Below are 18,072 nucleotides of genomic sequence, written 5' to 3'. Positions count from 1 at the left end.
ACAGACGAGGGACGCCAAGTGATGAGAAAAGCTCACTTGGCCGTTTGGCCCAGGTGAGCTAAAAATAATCAATTTATAAAGAATTAAACCAAAACAGTATGTAAACCACAATTATCATAAAATACCATACACAAGTATGTCAACTTGCAAATTACACAAAATTCCAAATAATATAATTAGCAAATTTCCACAATGCAATCAAATAAAGAAAACTTGGTCAAGTACAAGTACACATATAGGTTTCATCTTTCTGAAGTGAAGGGTTCTAATTTTACCCAAAACATTTGATGAAATACTGTTAATTCAGAAAATATTGCAATGTTTTTTTTATTGCAACAAATGCAACTGGGTTATAATCGCAATAATTAAAACTCGCATTTTGGAATTTTTTTATATGTATCAAACAGGATATTTCTGAGTATTGCAAATATTAAAATCGCCTTTTAGTCTAAAATGACAAAATGGCAATAATAAATGCACACAATAATTTCTGAATTTTACAGTATTTTAATATGTTACTTCCCAACATACAACTGCATACAAAATGGTTACGGTAGTCATTTATATACAAACACAATTATTATTTTTTTCCAGGAGTTTCTAGTCAAAGAACAATGATTCAACCAAAATTATGTCATTGTGTCTTTTTACCTAAACAACAGCATTCAAAATATCTACAAGATGATAAATAAAAAGAGTGGAACCTTTAATGTATGTGGAAAGAGGAGTATCCCCTCTTAGGTCAGTCAGTGTGCCCCTCCTTACAAAAAGTTCTGGATCTGCCACTGTGATACAACTATTTCTATATGTTCTTTCCACTTTATGTCAAAGGCATATTAAATTATTAGAAAAATAGTTAATTTTATAAAAATCCAACTGTTTCATTACTTGTACAATAGTTCTCCATATTATGTCCTTATCAAAATAACAATAGGATTTTCATGATCTAAACAAATTACTAAACTTCAAATCTTTAAAGAACAAATACAATAACAACATTAACAAAGGAAGAACACACAATCCAGCCAACTTAAAAGGTGATGAAAATTTGTTACAGATTTTACTATAACAAAGCACTGAAACAGATAAGCTATATACAGTTATTTAACTATCACAAATACAGGTTTACAAATATGATCATTTTGCATAAAATTATTCACAAAAAGTCGAGAACTATTAACAATGAAACTGGAATCAACAGTCAGACAAAATAAAATGAAAAAGCTATTATTGACTGATAACTATGGCACGCCGTTTTTATATTTATTCAAATTTGAATTTATTTATTTAACAAGATATCTTATTAAGTATTAAGATATCTTTAATTTTTATAAGATTGAAAGTAAATAAGATATCTCTATTAGTTTAAAAGATATCTATCTTAGTTTATAAGATATCTCCATAAGTTAATAAGATATCTCTATTAATTAATAAGATACCTTATAAAGTATATAAGATATCTTACTTCTTTATAAAGATATGTTTTAAATACATAACTTATAAGATATCTTATTAATCAATAGAGATATCTTATAAACTAATAGAGATATCTTATTAATTAATAGAGATATCTTATAAACTAATAGAGATATCTTATTAACTTATGGAGATATCTTATTAAGTAAATAAGATATCTCTATTATTAACTATATAAAAGATATCTTATAAATTAATAGAGATATCTTATATTTTAAATAAGATATCTTATATATTTAATAAGATATCTTTATAAACATTTTAAAAAGATATCTTATTTAATATACAAGATATCTTATTTAATAAATCAGATATCTCAATTAATATATAAGATATCTCATTTTGTTATTAAGATATCTCATTTTGTTATTAAGATATCTCAATTAGTTTATAAGATATCTTATTTAACTAAATAAGATATCTAAAAATTGAATAAATATAATAACGGCGTGCCATAGATAACAGAGATAGTTTTTAAAGTCAATATCCTAAGTTTCAAAGGCCAAAAAAAAAATTCTAGTAAACTGAAGGTTCAAGATATGAATTCTCATGTGACCTAGTTGGTTTGTAAATCTTGGTGCATAAAAGTATCAACCGTTTGGATTTTATCAAAGGGTTCTAGTCTTGGAGTCAAAAGGTGTATATATATATACAGTGAAACCTGTTTTAAGAGACCACTTGAGGGAGAACAAAAAGGTATCTCTGAAGACAGGTGGATCTTTTAATACAGGTTCAAACTATATTAAATCTAAAATTTATGGTCTTATGATACAGGTTTTTGCTTAATACAGGTGGTCTCTTAAGCAGGTTTTTAAAATAAATGTTAAAATAAGTAAAGTTGTTTATATGTGTGAAAATGTATTTGTTATTGTTGTTGTGCTGTAAATGATAAAAAAACATGAACAGAAGAGCAATGTAAAATTGGCGAATCAAGTTAATCTAATGGTCTTTCTCTTATTTAAGTGAATTATTTAGTTTATATTCCCTGTATATGGCATCTTGGTATCAAAAGCAAGGCAACTTTGTTGACCATCTTTCTTAACATTTATATGTGACTAGAACTCAAGATATCTTCAGGCCATTAATACTTTGGACTTATTGAAGACCTTCAACTATTTAAATTCTTGGAATTGGCTCTGTATACAGGCCATCACTGGTTGAATGACGTACACAAAGGGATGACCATAGTCTATACAAAATATTCATTTGGGCTAAAAAAAAAAATTAAAATAACAGAATAACAACAAATACTGTATAGGCAAATTACCTAAAGTATAAAACATAACATAATGAAAAAAAGATGCAATTATTATATACATATACAAGTTCTTTCGTAACAATGTTTAAACATGATACTGTACAAATGTATTCCTGAATTTTGTTTACTATAATTGATTGTTTAAAAATAAACCAACTGTTGTTGAAAAAGTATTACAATTGAACTAATACTAATTCAGGCAAAAAACCAATCAGTTACCAAAATGAAAAATGCTCAACAAACTGTCAAACACATCAGTGTATTGCCTTGGTTTCTATGGAAAGCCAACAGGTTTAAAATTCTTAATTTGTAAATTGTCAATTTGTAACTTGTATCTTTGTAATTTCAAAACTCTTAATTCATAAATTCTCAATTTGTAACTTGTATCTTTGCAGAGACATATATATACTACATCGGCATTTCACGAATAGACATGATACAAGTTACAAAACATCAATATACAAATAAACAATTTACCAATAAAGAATTTTGAAATCACACAGTTACAAATTACAAATTGAGAATTTTAAAATTAAAAAGATACAAGTTACAAATTGACAATTACGAATTAAGAATTTTGACCCTGTTGACTTTCCATAGGCTTCTCTTAGGAACCATTCAAGATGAGATAATATTACATTATGTAACTGGCCAAAACAAAAGAACAATGCCAGTAAAATTTTGAAGAATTATATGAATGAGCAAATAAGTGTTACAAATATGTACATGTATGAAGGTCAGGATTATGGTGGGTTGGATATTTTTGCCTCAGTTTTCAAATCAAGCACATTTTTATTTTTAAATAAAAGCATTTAACACCTCTTTTTTTGTCTTGCTACCCACAAAATTAAAACTGAATTGGGTTAAGATGTAAACCTCTGAAATGTTCATTATTGTACATATATCTACAAATATATGGAAAAAAATTCTTACATCTTAATAAAGTCCCTGTAAATTAAAGGTATTCTTAAAAAGCCATTTATAGATCAATCAATAAAGAAGGTACCAATCTACTATGAAGTGTTTATATTAGCATGATTAGGACTTATTGCTTGGAAAAATATGCCCATTATTATGCATAATCAAAAACATTATCACATTAAAGAAACATTATATACACTAACATATATAAATTCTAATGAAATATGCATTTAAAAATTCAGACAGCCTTGTTAACATAATTATGATAGTTAGTCCCATCTGGTATGAAGGGAAACTGTGACCCATATTCTCTCATGATGGTGGAGTATGCCACAGCCTGTGGAATAAAATTTGGATTTCCAATGGAAGTGTTCATGTGTTGCATAAATGGATCATTTGGGTCAATATTATGAGGTAAAGGTGCTGGACGCTCCATTATGTTTGAGTACACTTGACCATCATGGCTGGTGTTGTACCTTATTCCTTGCTGCCCATCTTCTGTTGTCATATGCTGAGTTGGTTCTGCTTGAGAATGAGGTGTGTGCTGTTGTTGTCTCATGATTTGTTGTCTGTGAGGAGAAGGAGCAGAAGTGGGTGGAGAAGTCTGTATACTGTAACAATGTTCTGCTGATGACATTGAATTGTGGTCAGTCCTCCGGTTATCAATATTCATTAACAAAGATGGCACATACTTCAAACCTTCAGTGATTTCATCGGCTAAGGATGTAGGGGTAATAGATTGGTACATGTCTGGATTGTTGGTTAATTCTCTTGGCATGGTTTGATAGGGCTTCCTTCGAGGTTTAGAAACTTTCTCTTTCTTCTCAGCCACTATCTTTGGATTTTGCAAATCTGTTTTAGAAACAGGAGCTTTGGTTGGTTGATCCAAAGGTTGAACTCTCCTCACAGGAGGTAAAATAGTGTCTGCTCCATGTACAGTTTTTAGATGTCTACGGAGATTGTACATACGTTTAAATGCTGTGCCACACCAACACTTGTGATCTTTTTCTGTGGAATGTACTTTGTAATGTCGTTTCAGAGCATTCTTGGCTTTAAATGTTAAAGAACATACACTACAAGAATATTCTCTAATATCGCTGTGTTTATAAGCATGATGCATCTCAAGAGTTTTCTTGGCATGAAAAGCAGATCCACATAATTCACATATGAAGTTTCTTTCAGATTCAAAGTGGAGTGAGAGATGGCGTTTGAGATTATTTGCCTCGCGGCACTGATAGCCACAATGTTGACAAGTATGTGGCTTCTCACCAGTATGGTATCTCATATGTCTCTGTAAAGCATGTTTTCTGTAAAAAAAAATGTGCACATTGTTGCATAATTCAATGTATAAATTAATCTTTAGTGAATCAATATATTCTGATATACATGTACTGTGAATTCATTAATATTCGTTGGATACTAATTTTCGTGGATTTCGTGGGTATACATGGTATAGAAGAACCACGATTTCAAATATTCAACAAATTACAAATTTCCTAAAGGAATGTGTGAAGACTTTGGCAAAACCACGAAATTAAATATTCACGAATATGCAAATTTTCCTCAAACCACCAAAATTGGTACATGTACACATGAAAATAAATAAATCCACAGTAGCTGAAATATGTCAAGTGTTTATGTAATTTTTGCTGCATATATTTTTTTTATATTCTTTTATATGGATTTTAAATCTTTTCTATCTTGTTTTTTTTCTCTTCAAATTTAATGAGATTGCAGCTGGTTTCTGTAGACAATGATATTGTAGTGGAACAAAAGCCCATTAGGGATAAAACTTTTTTCCATGAGATAGTCATATAGTCAAATGATTTATGATGAGCCATTTTATGCATTGTCAACAGTTTTCAGGAAGTTGATAAATTAATCTTGCTACTGTCGATGACCTCAATTCATCTTTTCTTACTTTTCAGATGACTATAATGTGTGTTATCTAGTTTTCCTACTATTTTCTAATTGAGTTAACATTTTTAAATTGATTTAAATTCCAATTTGTTAATCGGCAGTTGCTTTCATTGATTATCTATAGTGTATGTGTGGACCAAAATTAAATGTTTATATTAATCTTATTATTAATATTCTATCTCATCATTCAAACTGGAACACCAATCATGCCAATATCATCTTTGTGATATATTTTGTGACAAAAAAATGTCTATATTAAGATTTCTAGACACACTTCTTTGAAAATTGACTAAAATTAAACTTTTTCCCTTTGTTAGAATTTTCTTTGTTTCTGTAATAATATAGGGCGTTATTTTGACTTCATATTTAGAATGTTAGCTATTAAATAACTTGAATCTTACAGTTATAAAAAATATTACAGAAAATCAACTTCAAATGTTGGTAAATTAGATGTATTTTACTAAAACTATAGCATGAACAAACCTGAAATAAGCTTTCCCACAGTCTGAGCAGAGAAACTTTCTTTCTTTGAGTTTCTCTCCAGCCTTCAATGTATGTGAGTATGTCTGTTTGTGTTTAGCTAGTGATTTCATAGTTCTGAAAAACTGTCCACATGGTTTACATTCCACTGGCCTTTCTCCTGGAATGAAAAGAAAACTTGTTATATATATGTCCATGCTATACATGTAAGTGCTCTTAAAATTGTTTGCTTTATTACATTTAGAAACAATTCCGTCATATGTCAGAAAGAAAGATAACTATAATTATGATTATTTTCGATTTTCAAATTCTTTGGATTTTTGCAAATTTATGCCATATTGCATGTTCAAAATGAATGCATCAAGGGTTTGAACTTTCCGGCTAATTACCTTGCAATTGGTTAGCAGAATTAAAAACAAAATTCCATACATATATTGTACATGTACTTTTGATAACAAAACAAGAATGTGTCCATAGCACACTAATACCCTCACACTATCATTTTCTATGTTTAGTGGATCATGAAACAAAACTCTAATTTGACTTTGAAATATAACAGATCATATCATAGGGTACATGTGTACTAAGTTTCAAGAGGATATAACTTCTAAAACTACCTTGACAATTTTTTTTTATAACCTGAAGCGTTACAGACAGATGAACGGACGGACTGATGAATGGACACACAGACAGAAAAACATAATGCCTCTTGCAGTCTGCATGGTTAGCCGGCCACTAGTCCAATGCCCCCGACTTGAAAAAATTTATTTGGACTAGTGGATTTTAAATAAAAGAAATGTTGGAATATTGGTCTTCTGACTAGTACATGTAGTTGAAAAAGTTTATGATGCAGACTGCTCTTGGTTGGTCAACAGACTGAAACTTGTATTGATGAAGCTGAAGAATGAAAGTTAATTAGGTTCGCTATGTCTAACTTCAGCAACAAAATGCATGAAATGTTGCAGACTCAACAAAAAAACTTCACTATTTGACTTTTGCGTACCTGTATGTATCCTCTGATGTACAATCAAAGCACTTGGTCTATCGAATGTTTTTTCACACTCATCACATGGATACTTCTGTTTATTCTGGTTGACTTCATTTACACTCATGCTGTGTTCTGACCTACAGTGACGAGAAAGTTCAGTACGTGACGGAAAACTGGTTTCACAAATACTACATTCCCGCTGATAATGACCCAGTAAGTGTTGATCGTACTGACGTGCATGATAGAAACCAGCATCACATTTCAGACACTTGTAATGAACATCTTTCTCATGGATTTTCATGTGTTCTTGAAGAGTCTCATCATCGTTACAAAATTCCCCACACTTGAGACAAACTTTCTTTCCATCAGCATGGTTTTTCAAGTGATGATGAAGCCATAGTTTGGTAGTAAATGCCTTGTCACAAAAGGAACACTTATAGTTTCTTGCCATCATTTCACTTACATGCTTTTCTTTTTTATGTGCCCTTAAATCTTTGACACTAAGAAATCGCTTATTCTGCTTCGGACAATAAATACATTTTTTAAATTCTTTTGGTTGGCAAATATGGTCTTTAAATTCATCAGCTGTTGCATATTCATTCATACACATCCTACAAGACATTGGACTATGCCCATGTTTGGTCATATGTTCAAAATAAGAAATTGAATGAGTGAATGTTTCATTATCGTCTTTGCATTTAAACAAGATCCTGGGACGTCCAATCTTTAGGTGTGTGAATTTCTTAGATTTCATTTTTCTCTTTCTCTTTTTAGGTTTATCATCATTATACTCTTCATCAGATAAAGCATTTGCCATCTCAACTGCCTCTTTTGCAAGTCTTAATATCACAGGGTCATCTTCATTTAAGTCAACACCTCTTGTTGGTGATAACCCTACTTTCAAGTTAACCTTTTCTGATCGTGAATCTTCAATTTTTGAGTTATGTTTTGGAGATGTTTTCTCTGAAGCTGTAGTTCTTCTTGGAAAATTCTGTTTCCTCTTTCTTTTTGATGGCGTAGAAAGAGGAGAATTAGCAAATTCATAATCATCAGTATCATCTGCTGCATCTTCCCAGGCTTGGGGAGATAGAGCTGCATCATCGTCAACCTCATTATTAACTTCTGGTAATGTGGAGGATTTTCTTTTCCTTAATCGTTTTGATGGCCATACTTTATTTTTATCTTCCACCGTACTGACAGCATCAGAGACAAGTTCATCAAGACAGTTTCTGATGAATGATTCATTACTAATTTCCTCTTTATTTTCTTTGTTGTTTTTCTTGTTTGTTGTTGATTTTTTCCTTGTTGTTTTTTGGGTAGCTACCTTGTCCTGTTTATAAGCAGCTTCGTGGGACTTGTTAACAGCTTCCGTACACTTCGCTTTAAATGTAAGGATAGTTTTGAATGCCTTTTCTTTTTCTTCTGTGGTAAGTCTGAGGAAAATCTTCTCAGCTTCTTTCAGCTAAAGTAAATGAAAAATGCATGTCAGTTAATACTTCTAAAATATGATGTCTAATACCATAATATATATATCAAGACAAACTATCAATCAACCAATTAAAAAATGTTGCAGTTGATAAAAGTGTGCATGACTACTGAGCAGGAACCAATCAATTCATTGGTCGAGAGCACTTTGGCTAAATTCTAAACAACAATATCTAAAATTAAATAAAAACCATGTTAACTGGGCAAATAGGTCAAATTAAATGCAAGTATTTGTTTATTTTACCATCTTCTGTTTGAAAAAAAAGGATTATCATAAAATCTAAGTATTTTTTTTTTAATTTTTGAAACATAATGCATTTAAAAAAAATTTAAAGGTCATAGTTAACATGGTTAAATACTCAGGTTGTCCCTTGTTGTCCAGTCAAATTAAGTTTTAACCTCAAACTAATTGCAATAGAAAAAAGTCCCATAAAATCTAACTTGAGGAAAACTCAAAATCATCATTTTTAATTTCTTAAATGAAAATTAACATTGGTAGGGGAGATAACTCTGCAAAAATTAGTCTATTTTTTCAATTTTTGGTTAATTTTCTTAAAATTTGTGTAAAGTATGATACTTTGATGGGGTTACAAGTTTGTATTTAACTTTCTTATATAATCTTCTGCTCATGAAATGTACAAAACCGAAGTGTTATGGGTATTTTTATTTTTGGCTCATTTTTCATGAAAGAAATTGCTAATTTATGGCTTTGTGACCATTTTGAAAAAATAATGTGAAAATTTGGTATTGTTTATATCTGTAAATTATATTTGTTCAGCATTTAACTTGTTTAAAAAAACTTTAAAACCACAAAAAGAAGAATATATGCTTTAATAATTATTTTTATCAAATTTAAAATTCTTTAACTTGACATGCTGAAAAATTTAATAAATGGTCAACTAATGAATTACGAAATCTAGATTGTAGCTTGATAAAAGATATGAAAACATCTTTAGAGTTGTTTGTTATACTCTAAAGACGGCTAAATTAGCAAGAATCAATACATAGGCTGGATAGAAGATGTAAAGTTCTAATTTTGTATCAATTTTTATTGATATTTCTCTGTCTTTTTTTACAGAGTTATCTCCCATTGTCAATACAAATCTCCATAGGAATTTTAAAATTTTGATTTTTTTAGTCTTTCTAAAGTTAGATTTTGTTGGACTTTTTCTGTGTATATTTGGGGTATAACACCGTATAATGATAAAAATTAAAACTTGAAAATTATCTGTTGCAATCACTTAAAGGTTTAGGGTCAAATTTATTCTAGTTGACTGGACTATTGTAGGCCAGGTATTTTTTATTTAGAATTAATCATATTCCTATGCAAATCAAAGTGTTGAAACAGGTTATATGACATTGAAGATTAAAAGTTGTAGAGTGCCTTTTGATATATTTATAAAGTATTTATTCAGCACAGGGCATTGAAAATGTACTTTTTCAATGTAAACAAATTAAAAAACTTATTTTATTGAAATGCAGATTTTTCTTGATAGCAAAAATATATATTCACTTCTTATAAAAATTCAAATGACTAAAATAGACATAATGATTGATGAGGAATAAATTAATAAAAAATGGTTTGTCATAAATAAATAAATAAAAATTTTAAAACTGTTTCAAGCCAATTTCTGATAAAAAAAAAAGTGAACTTACCTAAATTGTTGATTTATTACAGATGATTATTGGAAATTTATCAAGTAAATTATAGGCCTAAATTGAATACCTTTTATATATATTAATATTTATATTTATATTTCATTTTTTTTTTAAAGAAAGTGTTAATCCTTAATCATTTATCTTTCAGACATAATTTACAGAATCACTTTATGTAATGTAGATCAAAAGTAATAGGCAATAAATAAATCTATCATCCTTATATATCAAACATCTAATATATACATTTGTGTATTGAATTATCAGTCAAGGATATAACTCTATAGGGTTATTACAGAAAAATAACATACATTTGTTATTGTGGACTAAAAAATCAAAGAACTCATGATAACATATGTATGTTACATGTTTCAAAGGGACAATATACATCATTAGTTTAGTTAAAATGTATAAAAGTTCTATTGATATTACTTTTTTCTATATGTATACTTAACTATTTAAAGATATAACAGTTCATTGTTTGCCAATTTTGCATAGTACACCTATATGTTATACATTTAATAGAAAAAATATGCCTGTAATAACTAAAGGGTGTTATCACAGCTTCTCTATATCACTTCAAAGCATTTGCTCAGACATACGTACATCATGCTTAATTACAATGTAGTTTTATTGTAAGTAATAATGACCAGAGCATGTAATGAGGTTCTGCACAAGTTTCTCAGTAATTCCCAAGTGTCTTAAATGTGCTATAGCATAATTGTGCTTATTGCAATAAACGTATTTATCTTATCTTATCTTCTATAATAAGTTACATTCCTTTATTACTGAGCCTTGTTATCACAGCTAAGTTTATCACCTTAATAGCCTCCACTCATGATTTACCATGGTCCATCAAAAATGTATTAATTTAATTAAAAAATTAGTTATCAAGACTATGCATTTAGTTTCTGTGCAAAGTCTCAAGAGTTCCCTAGAGCCCACTATAAATGAAATAATTTTACAAATAACAAGCATATGTTATTACAGATTTAGAAATTTTAAGGTGAAAGTATCTGTAATAACACAGTTAAATATTTGTGTATTTATATAGATGTTTATTGGGTCTGTACAATTATGTAACACTGATGTTGATAAGTAATGTGGTCAATTTGATTGACAGTTTAGGAGGTGGGGCATTGTAATTTAAGGTCCACCTTGTCCCTGATTGTTTGGTGATAATAACAGTTGTCAATCATACTAGTATTGTATCAAAACTAATTACCTAATGCTTAAAAAAAGCCTGCACATCAACACACCTTAATTACATACATTCTTGAATGAACTGCTCCAAAAATGTACCCATTTTTCGCAGTTTATATGTGTATTATGTGCACATACATGAGAACTATAGGGAACTATATTTCATGTGAATAAGTGCAGTAATAGTAGCTAACCTGTCATGTTGTTAGGGAGGCCAGTGCCTTAGGAAAGATTTAGAACAAGTTCCAATCTTTCCAAAAACTATATACATGTAGATTAATCAAACAGATTATGTAATTATGCACCTTGGATAAAGTTGAAGACAAAGACCATTTTATAAGTTAATTGCGCCTGGATAATCTCATGAGAAAAGAAATTTTATGATAATATTTTGATATTAAAGTTGTAAAAATTTCTAAAAAATTAAGCACAAGCGCCAAATTTAATAAGTCTTTTATTCAAGAAAACCTAGAGGTATTGAAAATTATTGCAATTTATATTAATAATTTTTTTTAACTCAGAAAGCTAGCAATATATAGATATAGGAAGATGTGGTGTGAGTGCCAAGGAGACAACTCTCCATCCAAATAACAATTTATAAAAGTAAACCATTATAGGTCAATGTACGGCCTTCAACACGGAGCCTTGCCTCACACTGAACAAAAAGCTATAAAGGGCCCCAAAATTACTAGTGTAAAACCAATATAGTACAGATATGTTTTTATGTTTAATGCTGTTGAGAATATTTGCCTGTTAGTATCATGAATATTTGCCTGTTAATATCATGAATAATAGATAATTGTTATGCTTTTTTTTCAATAATATGTGAATGGCTCTAATCTGGCTGTGGTTTAAAATCTAAAAATTGAGATGATTAGATTCATATTTATATTATATGTTTATTAAATAAATGCACATTTTTACCCCAATGAATGTATATTCATGTATGATTTACATCAACATTATTATGTCAATTATTGTAAATATTACGTTGCTCTTTCAATTGGAATAAAACTTTAATATCTTTATCTTTTCTATTCCTGGCATGTCTTTAAAATTTCTATAGGCACAGGTGTTGTGTTTAGAGTAGATTGTGGCGAAAACACAGCCATATCATGCTCATATCATGCATATATATGTTATTTCCTTCTAACGTGTTATCACGAACCCACCGGAGCCTCCCCTATACAAAAGTGTATTATCCCTTGAGACTGAGAGAAGTCGTTCTCAATGCAAACCTCACATTAGCGGTTTGTGACAGTTATTTATAAGAATGGCAGCATGCATCATATAAAAAATAAATACGAATTGTTTGAACTTTCGACGAAGTAATTACTTATAAATGTTAATAAGGCTCTAAACATTTCTATAAAGTGGGTCAGACGATTTCGCAGACATGTTGAAATTTGTAGAGTTCGTATGCTGAATGCGATTGAAAACGCGTTATAATGTGTAAATATGTTACCTGGGCCGTAAAACTCATGTATTCGCCACTGTCCATTTTTGCATTCGTTTAGCAGTCACTGAGGAATAGCAAAGAAAACCACTATTTTATCCAGTCGCCATTTTGTACCCTCTTCTCGAGCCTCTGTTTTGTACCGAAGGAGCGATTGATAAAAATAACATGGGGTTCTTGCGGGGATGACTTAAACTTTGGTGTAGAAAGATATTTTAATTATCACGTTAATTGACTTTTAATTAGCACGTGCCACTGAGCACCTGCTTTTCGACTTGTAAGACATTGAAATCTGTAACTGCATGGCGAATCTTCCTCCAGTAAAGGAGTACCTCATATCTGAGACTACTATAACACATGCGTTATAGTAGTCTCAGCTCATATTATAATCTATTATGGAAATGAATATTTCAATAGAGATACATCAATATGTAACTTTTCATTCCATCATCATTTCTACTATGTCAATTAATATAATTATATATATGCAATATTAATTAGGTCTTAACCATTTATTGTAACGTTAAATAGTTTGTGCCAATAAAAATAGTGTAATTGGTATTTGTATTTGATACTGAATCACTGAATCTCGACCAGTGGTATAAATTAAAGTTTATTACACAAATGATACTATTTTAAAAAGAAAAGAAAAGCTTTGCAATGTAAAATAATGGGATGTGAGGTAGGAAAGGGTCTCATCACGAATTCACCCAACGAGAAAACATTTTCCATTCCTTCATCACGTAAATTAAATCCCAAATTGAAATTTCTGAGACGAAATAACCGCTAGCCATGCCAAATAACTATTTATATCTACTGAAGAATCATAATATATTTTTGAGAGGAGGGGTAAGTTTTTTTTACCTGACTGAGAATTAGTATAAAAGATTATTTTTTTCTTTTTGAGGAGGGTGGGGGAGGGAGTGTACATGCACGAACGCAGACAATGATTTGTTGTAAAGATTTGTTTTGCAGCTTTAACGGAAAATAAGTCAATCAAAGTTTAGAACTAGTAGCGACTATGTTGAGGGGGGTGGGGGTGCAAGGGGGCCCCAATAACAGCAAAACAGAAAATTGATTTGGCTTATAACAGATAACAAGGAATTGAAATGGACAAAAACAGATAACAGTAAATGAAATATTAAAATAAGTCGAGTCCTTGTCAAATCCAGTATTTCTTATTACGGGTACACTCCTTTGTAATGAATTCCATTTTCTATGAACATGGTTTTTAGAATTATGTATCTAGATATGTATTTAGTATTTTCTTGTCCGTCTGTCGTCAACATGTCGGACATTAACTCAAACACTCTTTAAACAATTTACATAAAACTTTGGTAAATTGTTTATATCTATTGACGTGAGCTCCCTATCGTTTTTTTTTTTATAAATTTTAGATTTTAAGTTTCTGAGTAATGGGGTTTTATTCAATAAAAATGGTGGTTTTTTTTTCAGTTTTCTGATAATATCTCAAAAATCCTTTCACAAAATTGCAAGGAATTTTGGTGAATTGTTTATATCTATTGTCATGAGCTCCCTTTCAATTTTTATAAATTTTAGATTTTACGTTTCCGAGTTAAGGGATTTTCTAGTTTTCAGACATTAACACAAAAACGTGTTCAGCAGTTCTCATGAAATTTTTCTGAATTATTTATATCTATTGTTGTAAGCAACCTTTTTATTTTTTTATTTTTTTTCTTCGATTTTATGTTATTCAGTTAAGGGGTTGATTCATTAAAACAGACGGTATTTTCCAGTTTTCGGACAATAACTCATAAATGTTTTCAGCAGTTCTCATGAAACTTTGGTGTATTGTTTATATACATGATATATATTGATTTTTATAAATATCTGATATGACATTGAGAAGTTCTTGAATATTTCAAAAAGGTGACGGGCGTATCATGTGCTTATGGCGTAGCTATTTATTTGTTATAGTATACTTTTTTTCAGCATTTTTTTTTGTACAATTATAGAAACTCACACATGCTTGTAATTTAAATAGTGAGTAATAAAATTGAGAATGAAAATGAGGAATATGTCAAAGAGACAAAAAAGATATCTAGTAAAAATTCAAGGGCAGTTATGGTATCAAGGAAGGTCCCATTGACATAGTTCTTGTGTTTGTTGCTACAAAAAAATGACCTAAAAGAGTTTTAATATATATATTCGCATTCTGACTTTTTTAAATGCCCATTTAATGAGGTGTGTGATTTTTTCTGAATAAGACTAATAGGCCAAGTTGTATATAGGGTAGAAAAATCAAAAGCCCCAATTATAAGCATGCAATTTATCAAGTATCTCGAACCAATTTTGACACTCCAAAAGTAATTTATTCCTCTATTTTCATAGGCCTTATTTGAACAATTTTTTATCAGGTTTTTGATTGTACCAAGTCTACTAATAAGTAGAATACATACTTTAGTAGTGGAACGATGGCTTGAAGACGAAATAAATCTTTGTTTGTAATGAGTTATGTGCAGCTTCGGCCTTGGACCCAGTACATGGTGGGAACTTTCATTGTACACAATGTATTTGGTTCTGCTATGAAAAGAGCTGAGTCTATGTACCATATAATATAAAAGGTTAACTGGTTGCAAGGACCTAGTCCTTAATTGAGATCCTTGTCAGATATTCCTGGCCATATGTTTTCCTTTTGTCATATTAAGAATTGTTCTAATTTTATATGTTCGTTCGTGGCTGTCGAAAAAATGCTAACATTCCAATTTTCGATAACAGTTAACAGCAAATACATTATCACAATAACAGATAACAAAAAATTTAAAAGCCCAATAACAGCTAACAAAGAATAAGTCAATAACAGCTAACAGCAAATATATTTTCAGAATAAAAGATAACAAAGAATTAAAATGCCCCATAACAGCATAACAGCTAAACCCCTTGCCCCCTCTATGTTTTAACAACCGAAAAGGAATGATTTTTTTTTATAATGAAAGCTTTTATATAGAATAGAATAGAATATTTTGATTTCCCAAATTACAGGGCCCATAAATGTAAAAGTCTAATTTTCTGTTTCACCAAGTACAACTAAGTTTTCTGAGTGATAGGGTTCTTTATTCGTCAATTGTACATCACATACATTCATCTTACAATTACATACACTAACCCTGGAATAACAAATAAACAATGGTAAAGATAATCAAATAAACGATACAATTCAATAGCTTAAAATACTAGTCTATTACATTTCTATTATCATTTCAGTTCACATGTTCTTATATAGTTAAAACATCCTATATTTTAACCTTTAAACTCATAACCGTTTCTCTCAATCGATCTGACTGAATACATACAAACATCATAAATTCTATACAAACGGTATACGGTTTGAAAATATCAAAATGTAAATTTACAAACAATAAACAATAACTTCGTGCAAATTATCATTACAGATAATTTGAGTTTCGTATATAATGTCTTTATAATATAATATAAATGAATTATCATTTATCATCAATGTAAACATAAATATTGAACTTCATGTGAATCTAGCTTGAATGTTCATAATCAGGGAAGATAATCCCAGTGTAATATTTCCAAAGTGACAATGAAATATCTGTCATAGTCAAGTTATACAGGTAAACATAAATAAAATACAAATGCAATCAATTTACACAGTTAAGTAAACTCACCAATTTGTGGAACTGAGTTTGTACAATATATAACATCAACAGCTACACTATTTAACTTCTATCCTAGTGTCCTTATACAGATCAATATATCATGGATCTATGGTCAATACATAATATCATTATCTGAAATCAATAATATAATTATAAATACAAGATTCTATTAATCAAATAAATCTTTACAAAAAGGTACTTTCATTTATAAACAAACATAATATCATCCAACTTGTTTACCTTTAAATGTCTACGTCATTATTGACAATACCATACTATACATAGGTCAAGGTCACTGTTAAAATAAATCAAACTCACCCGTACAGCGAATACACAAAAGCTCTCAAAACAAGCAAATCACATAATCATCTCTCAAACTAAAATCTCACACTCACTTGGACATTGGGGAAACTTACTTTTACCTTGCATGTTAATGAAATATCATAATCAGGATTCATACTTCATCCATCTGTCAGAACAAAGGCTCTCAATGTAAATAAATGTAACTTACCAAAATATGCTATATTTGTGGTTCCTGACTGAATATAAATGTATCCAATATCACTGAATGATTCAATCCTTATATGAAAAGTAACTACAAAGACTGGATACTAAATAATTAAACTATTTAAACTTTTGTAAACAAAGACCAAAATTGACCAGCCATTTAATTTGAATTCCCTCTCTAATATATCACAAGACCACCAATGACCAATAAAATAAGACCTAATCACAAGTAGATTGCAAACGAATCACCTACTTCAATAAATCATCTGCAAGAGATATTTAGAATTAGTACATATAATATAATCAATGCATCCAGGGTAAATGGCAGAAAATCCACTCTACCACATAAAGGGCATAAAACCAGTTACAATTGATTTACATAATTGGTAATAACAACAATAATAGCGGCATATATATACATATACATTTGGAATATAAGGCTAAGCATTGGTCAGAATCAAGCTTAAAACCACATATATATTGTGAATAAAAGAATAATAAAATTACATTATATATGTATTTATTTTCATATTATTTACTTGACTTAGTGTCAGTGTTCATACCTGATCTCCTTAGTTAAAAAAATATGTAGAGGTTTTCACTAAAGTGCATTGAAAGCTTGAGTTATCTTTCGTTGCTTGTGTATGTCTCTGGTATGACTAGGATAAATGTGTTGGCGGTTATCACAGTTTTTATTTTATTTTTATCTCAATTTTATATATGAACTATTTTATGATTCCAGAGACTTATAATACAAAAGAATACTATACATGTCTAAGGTTACTCAAATGCATAAAATAACTCAACAAAAATATCATCATATTTCTTATTCCGAAACAAGATGCGAATTCAAATTTGCATATGATATTGTGCTAAGAGAACAAAATCTGCAACGAAAAATGACATGGCATGATTTTTTAATCATACATCCCCATTAGAAAAATATCACTACATCTTTCACTATTCAATGTTTAGTGATGGAAAATTTCGAAAGATTTTGCCAAATACAGCTTACGTTATCTTTTTCCCGTGGGGACTCTAGAAGAAACTGCAGTTCACTTTCTCTATTAAGTAATGT

At 29.8% G+C, this 18,072-nt stretch overlaps 1 protein-coding gene and 1 long non-coding RNA gene across 2 annotated transcripts; both read right to left on the bottom strand.

Annotated features, from left to right (window-relative positions):
* Positions 1-3,494: 3,494 nt before the first annotated feature.
* LOC139520305 (zinc finger protein 271-like) lies at positions 3,495-13,003 on the bottom strand. The gene is made up of 4 exons (XM_071312838.1): positions 12,853-13,003; positions 7,059-8,505; positions 6,059-6,215; positions 3,495-4,962 (listed from the first exon to the last, which is right to left on the bottom strand). The coding sequence occupies exons 1-4, from the start codon at positions 12,886-12,888 to the stop codon at positions 3,894-3,896; spliced, it is 2,709 nt and encodes a 902-aa protein (XP_071168939.1). The 5' UTR covers positions 12,889-13,003; the 3' UTR covers positions 3,495-3,893.
* A 3,263-nt stretch (positions 13,004-16,266) lies between these two features.
* Positions 16,267-17,336, bottom strand: LOC139518512 (uncharacterized). The gene is made up of 2 exons (XR_011663386.1): positions 16,999-17,336; positions 16,267-16,619 (listed from the first exon to the last, which is right to left on the bottom strand). It is a non-coding gene; the product is annotated as an uncharacterized lncRNA (long non-coding RNA).
* Positions 17,337-18,072: the final 736 nt, after the last annotated feature.

This window comes from Mytilus edulis, chromosome 4, assembly GCF_963676685.1.
Source record: "Mytilus edulis chromosome 4, xbMytEdul2.2, whole genome shotgun sequence".
Lineage (NCBI taxonomy): Eukaryota > Metazoa > Mollusca > Bivalvia > Mytilida > Mytilidae > Mytilus > Mytilus edulis.
Note: the sequence above shows the minus strand (reverse complement) of the source record. Positions and strands in the feature narration are given on the sequence as shown.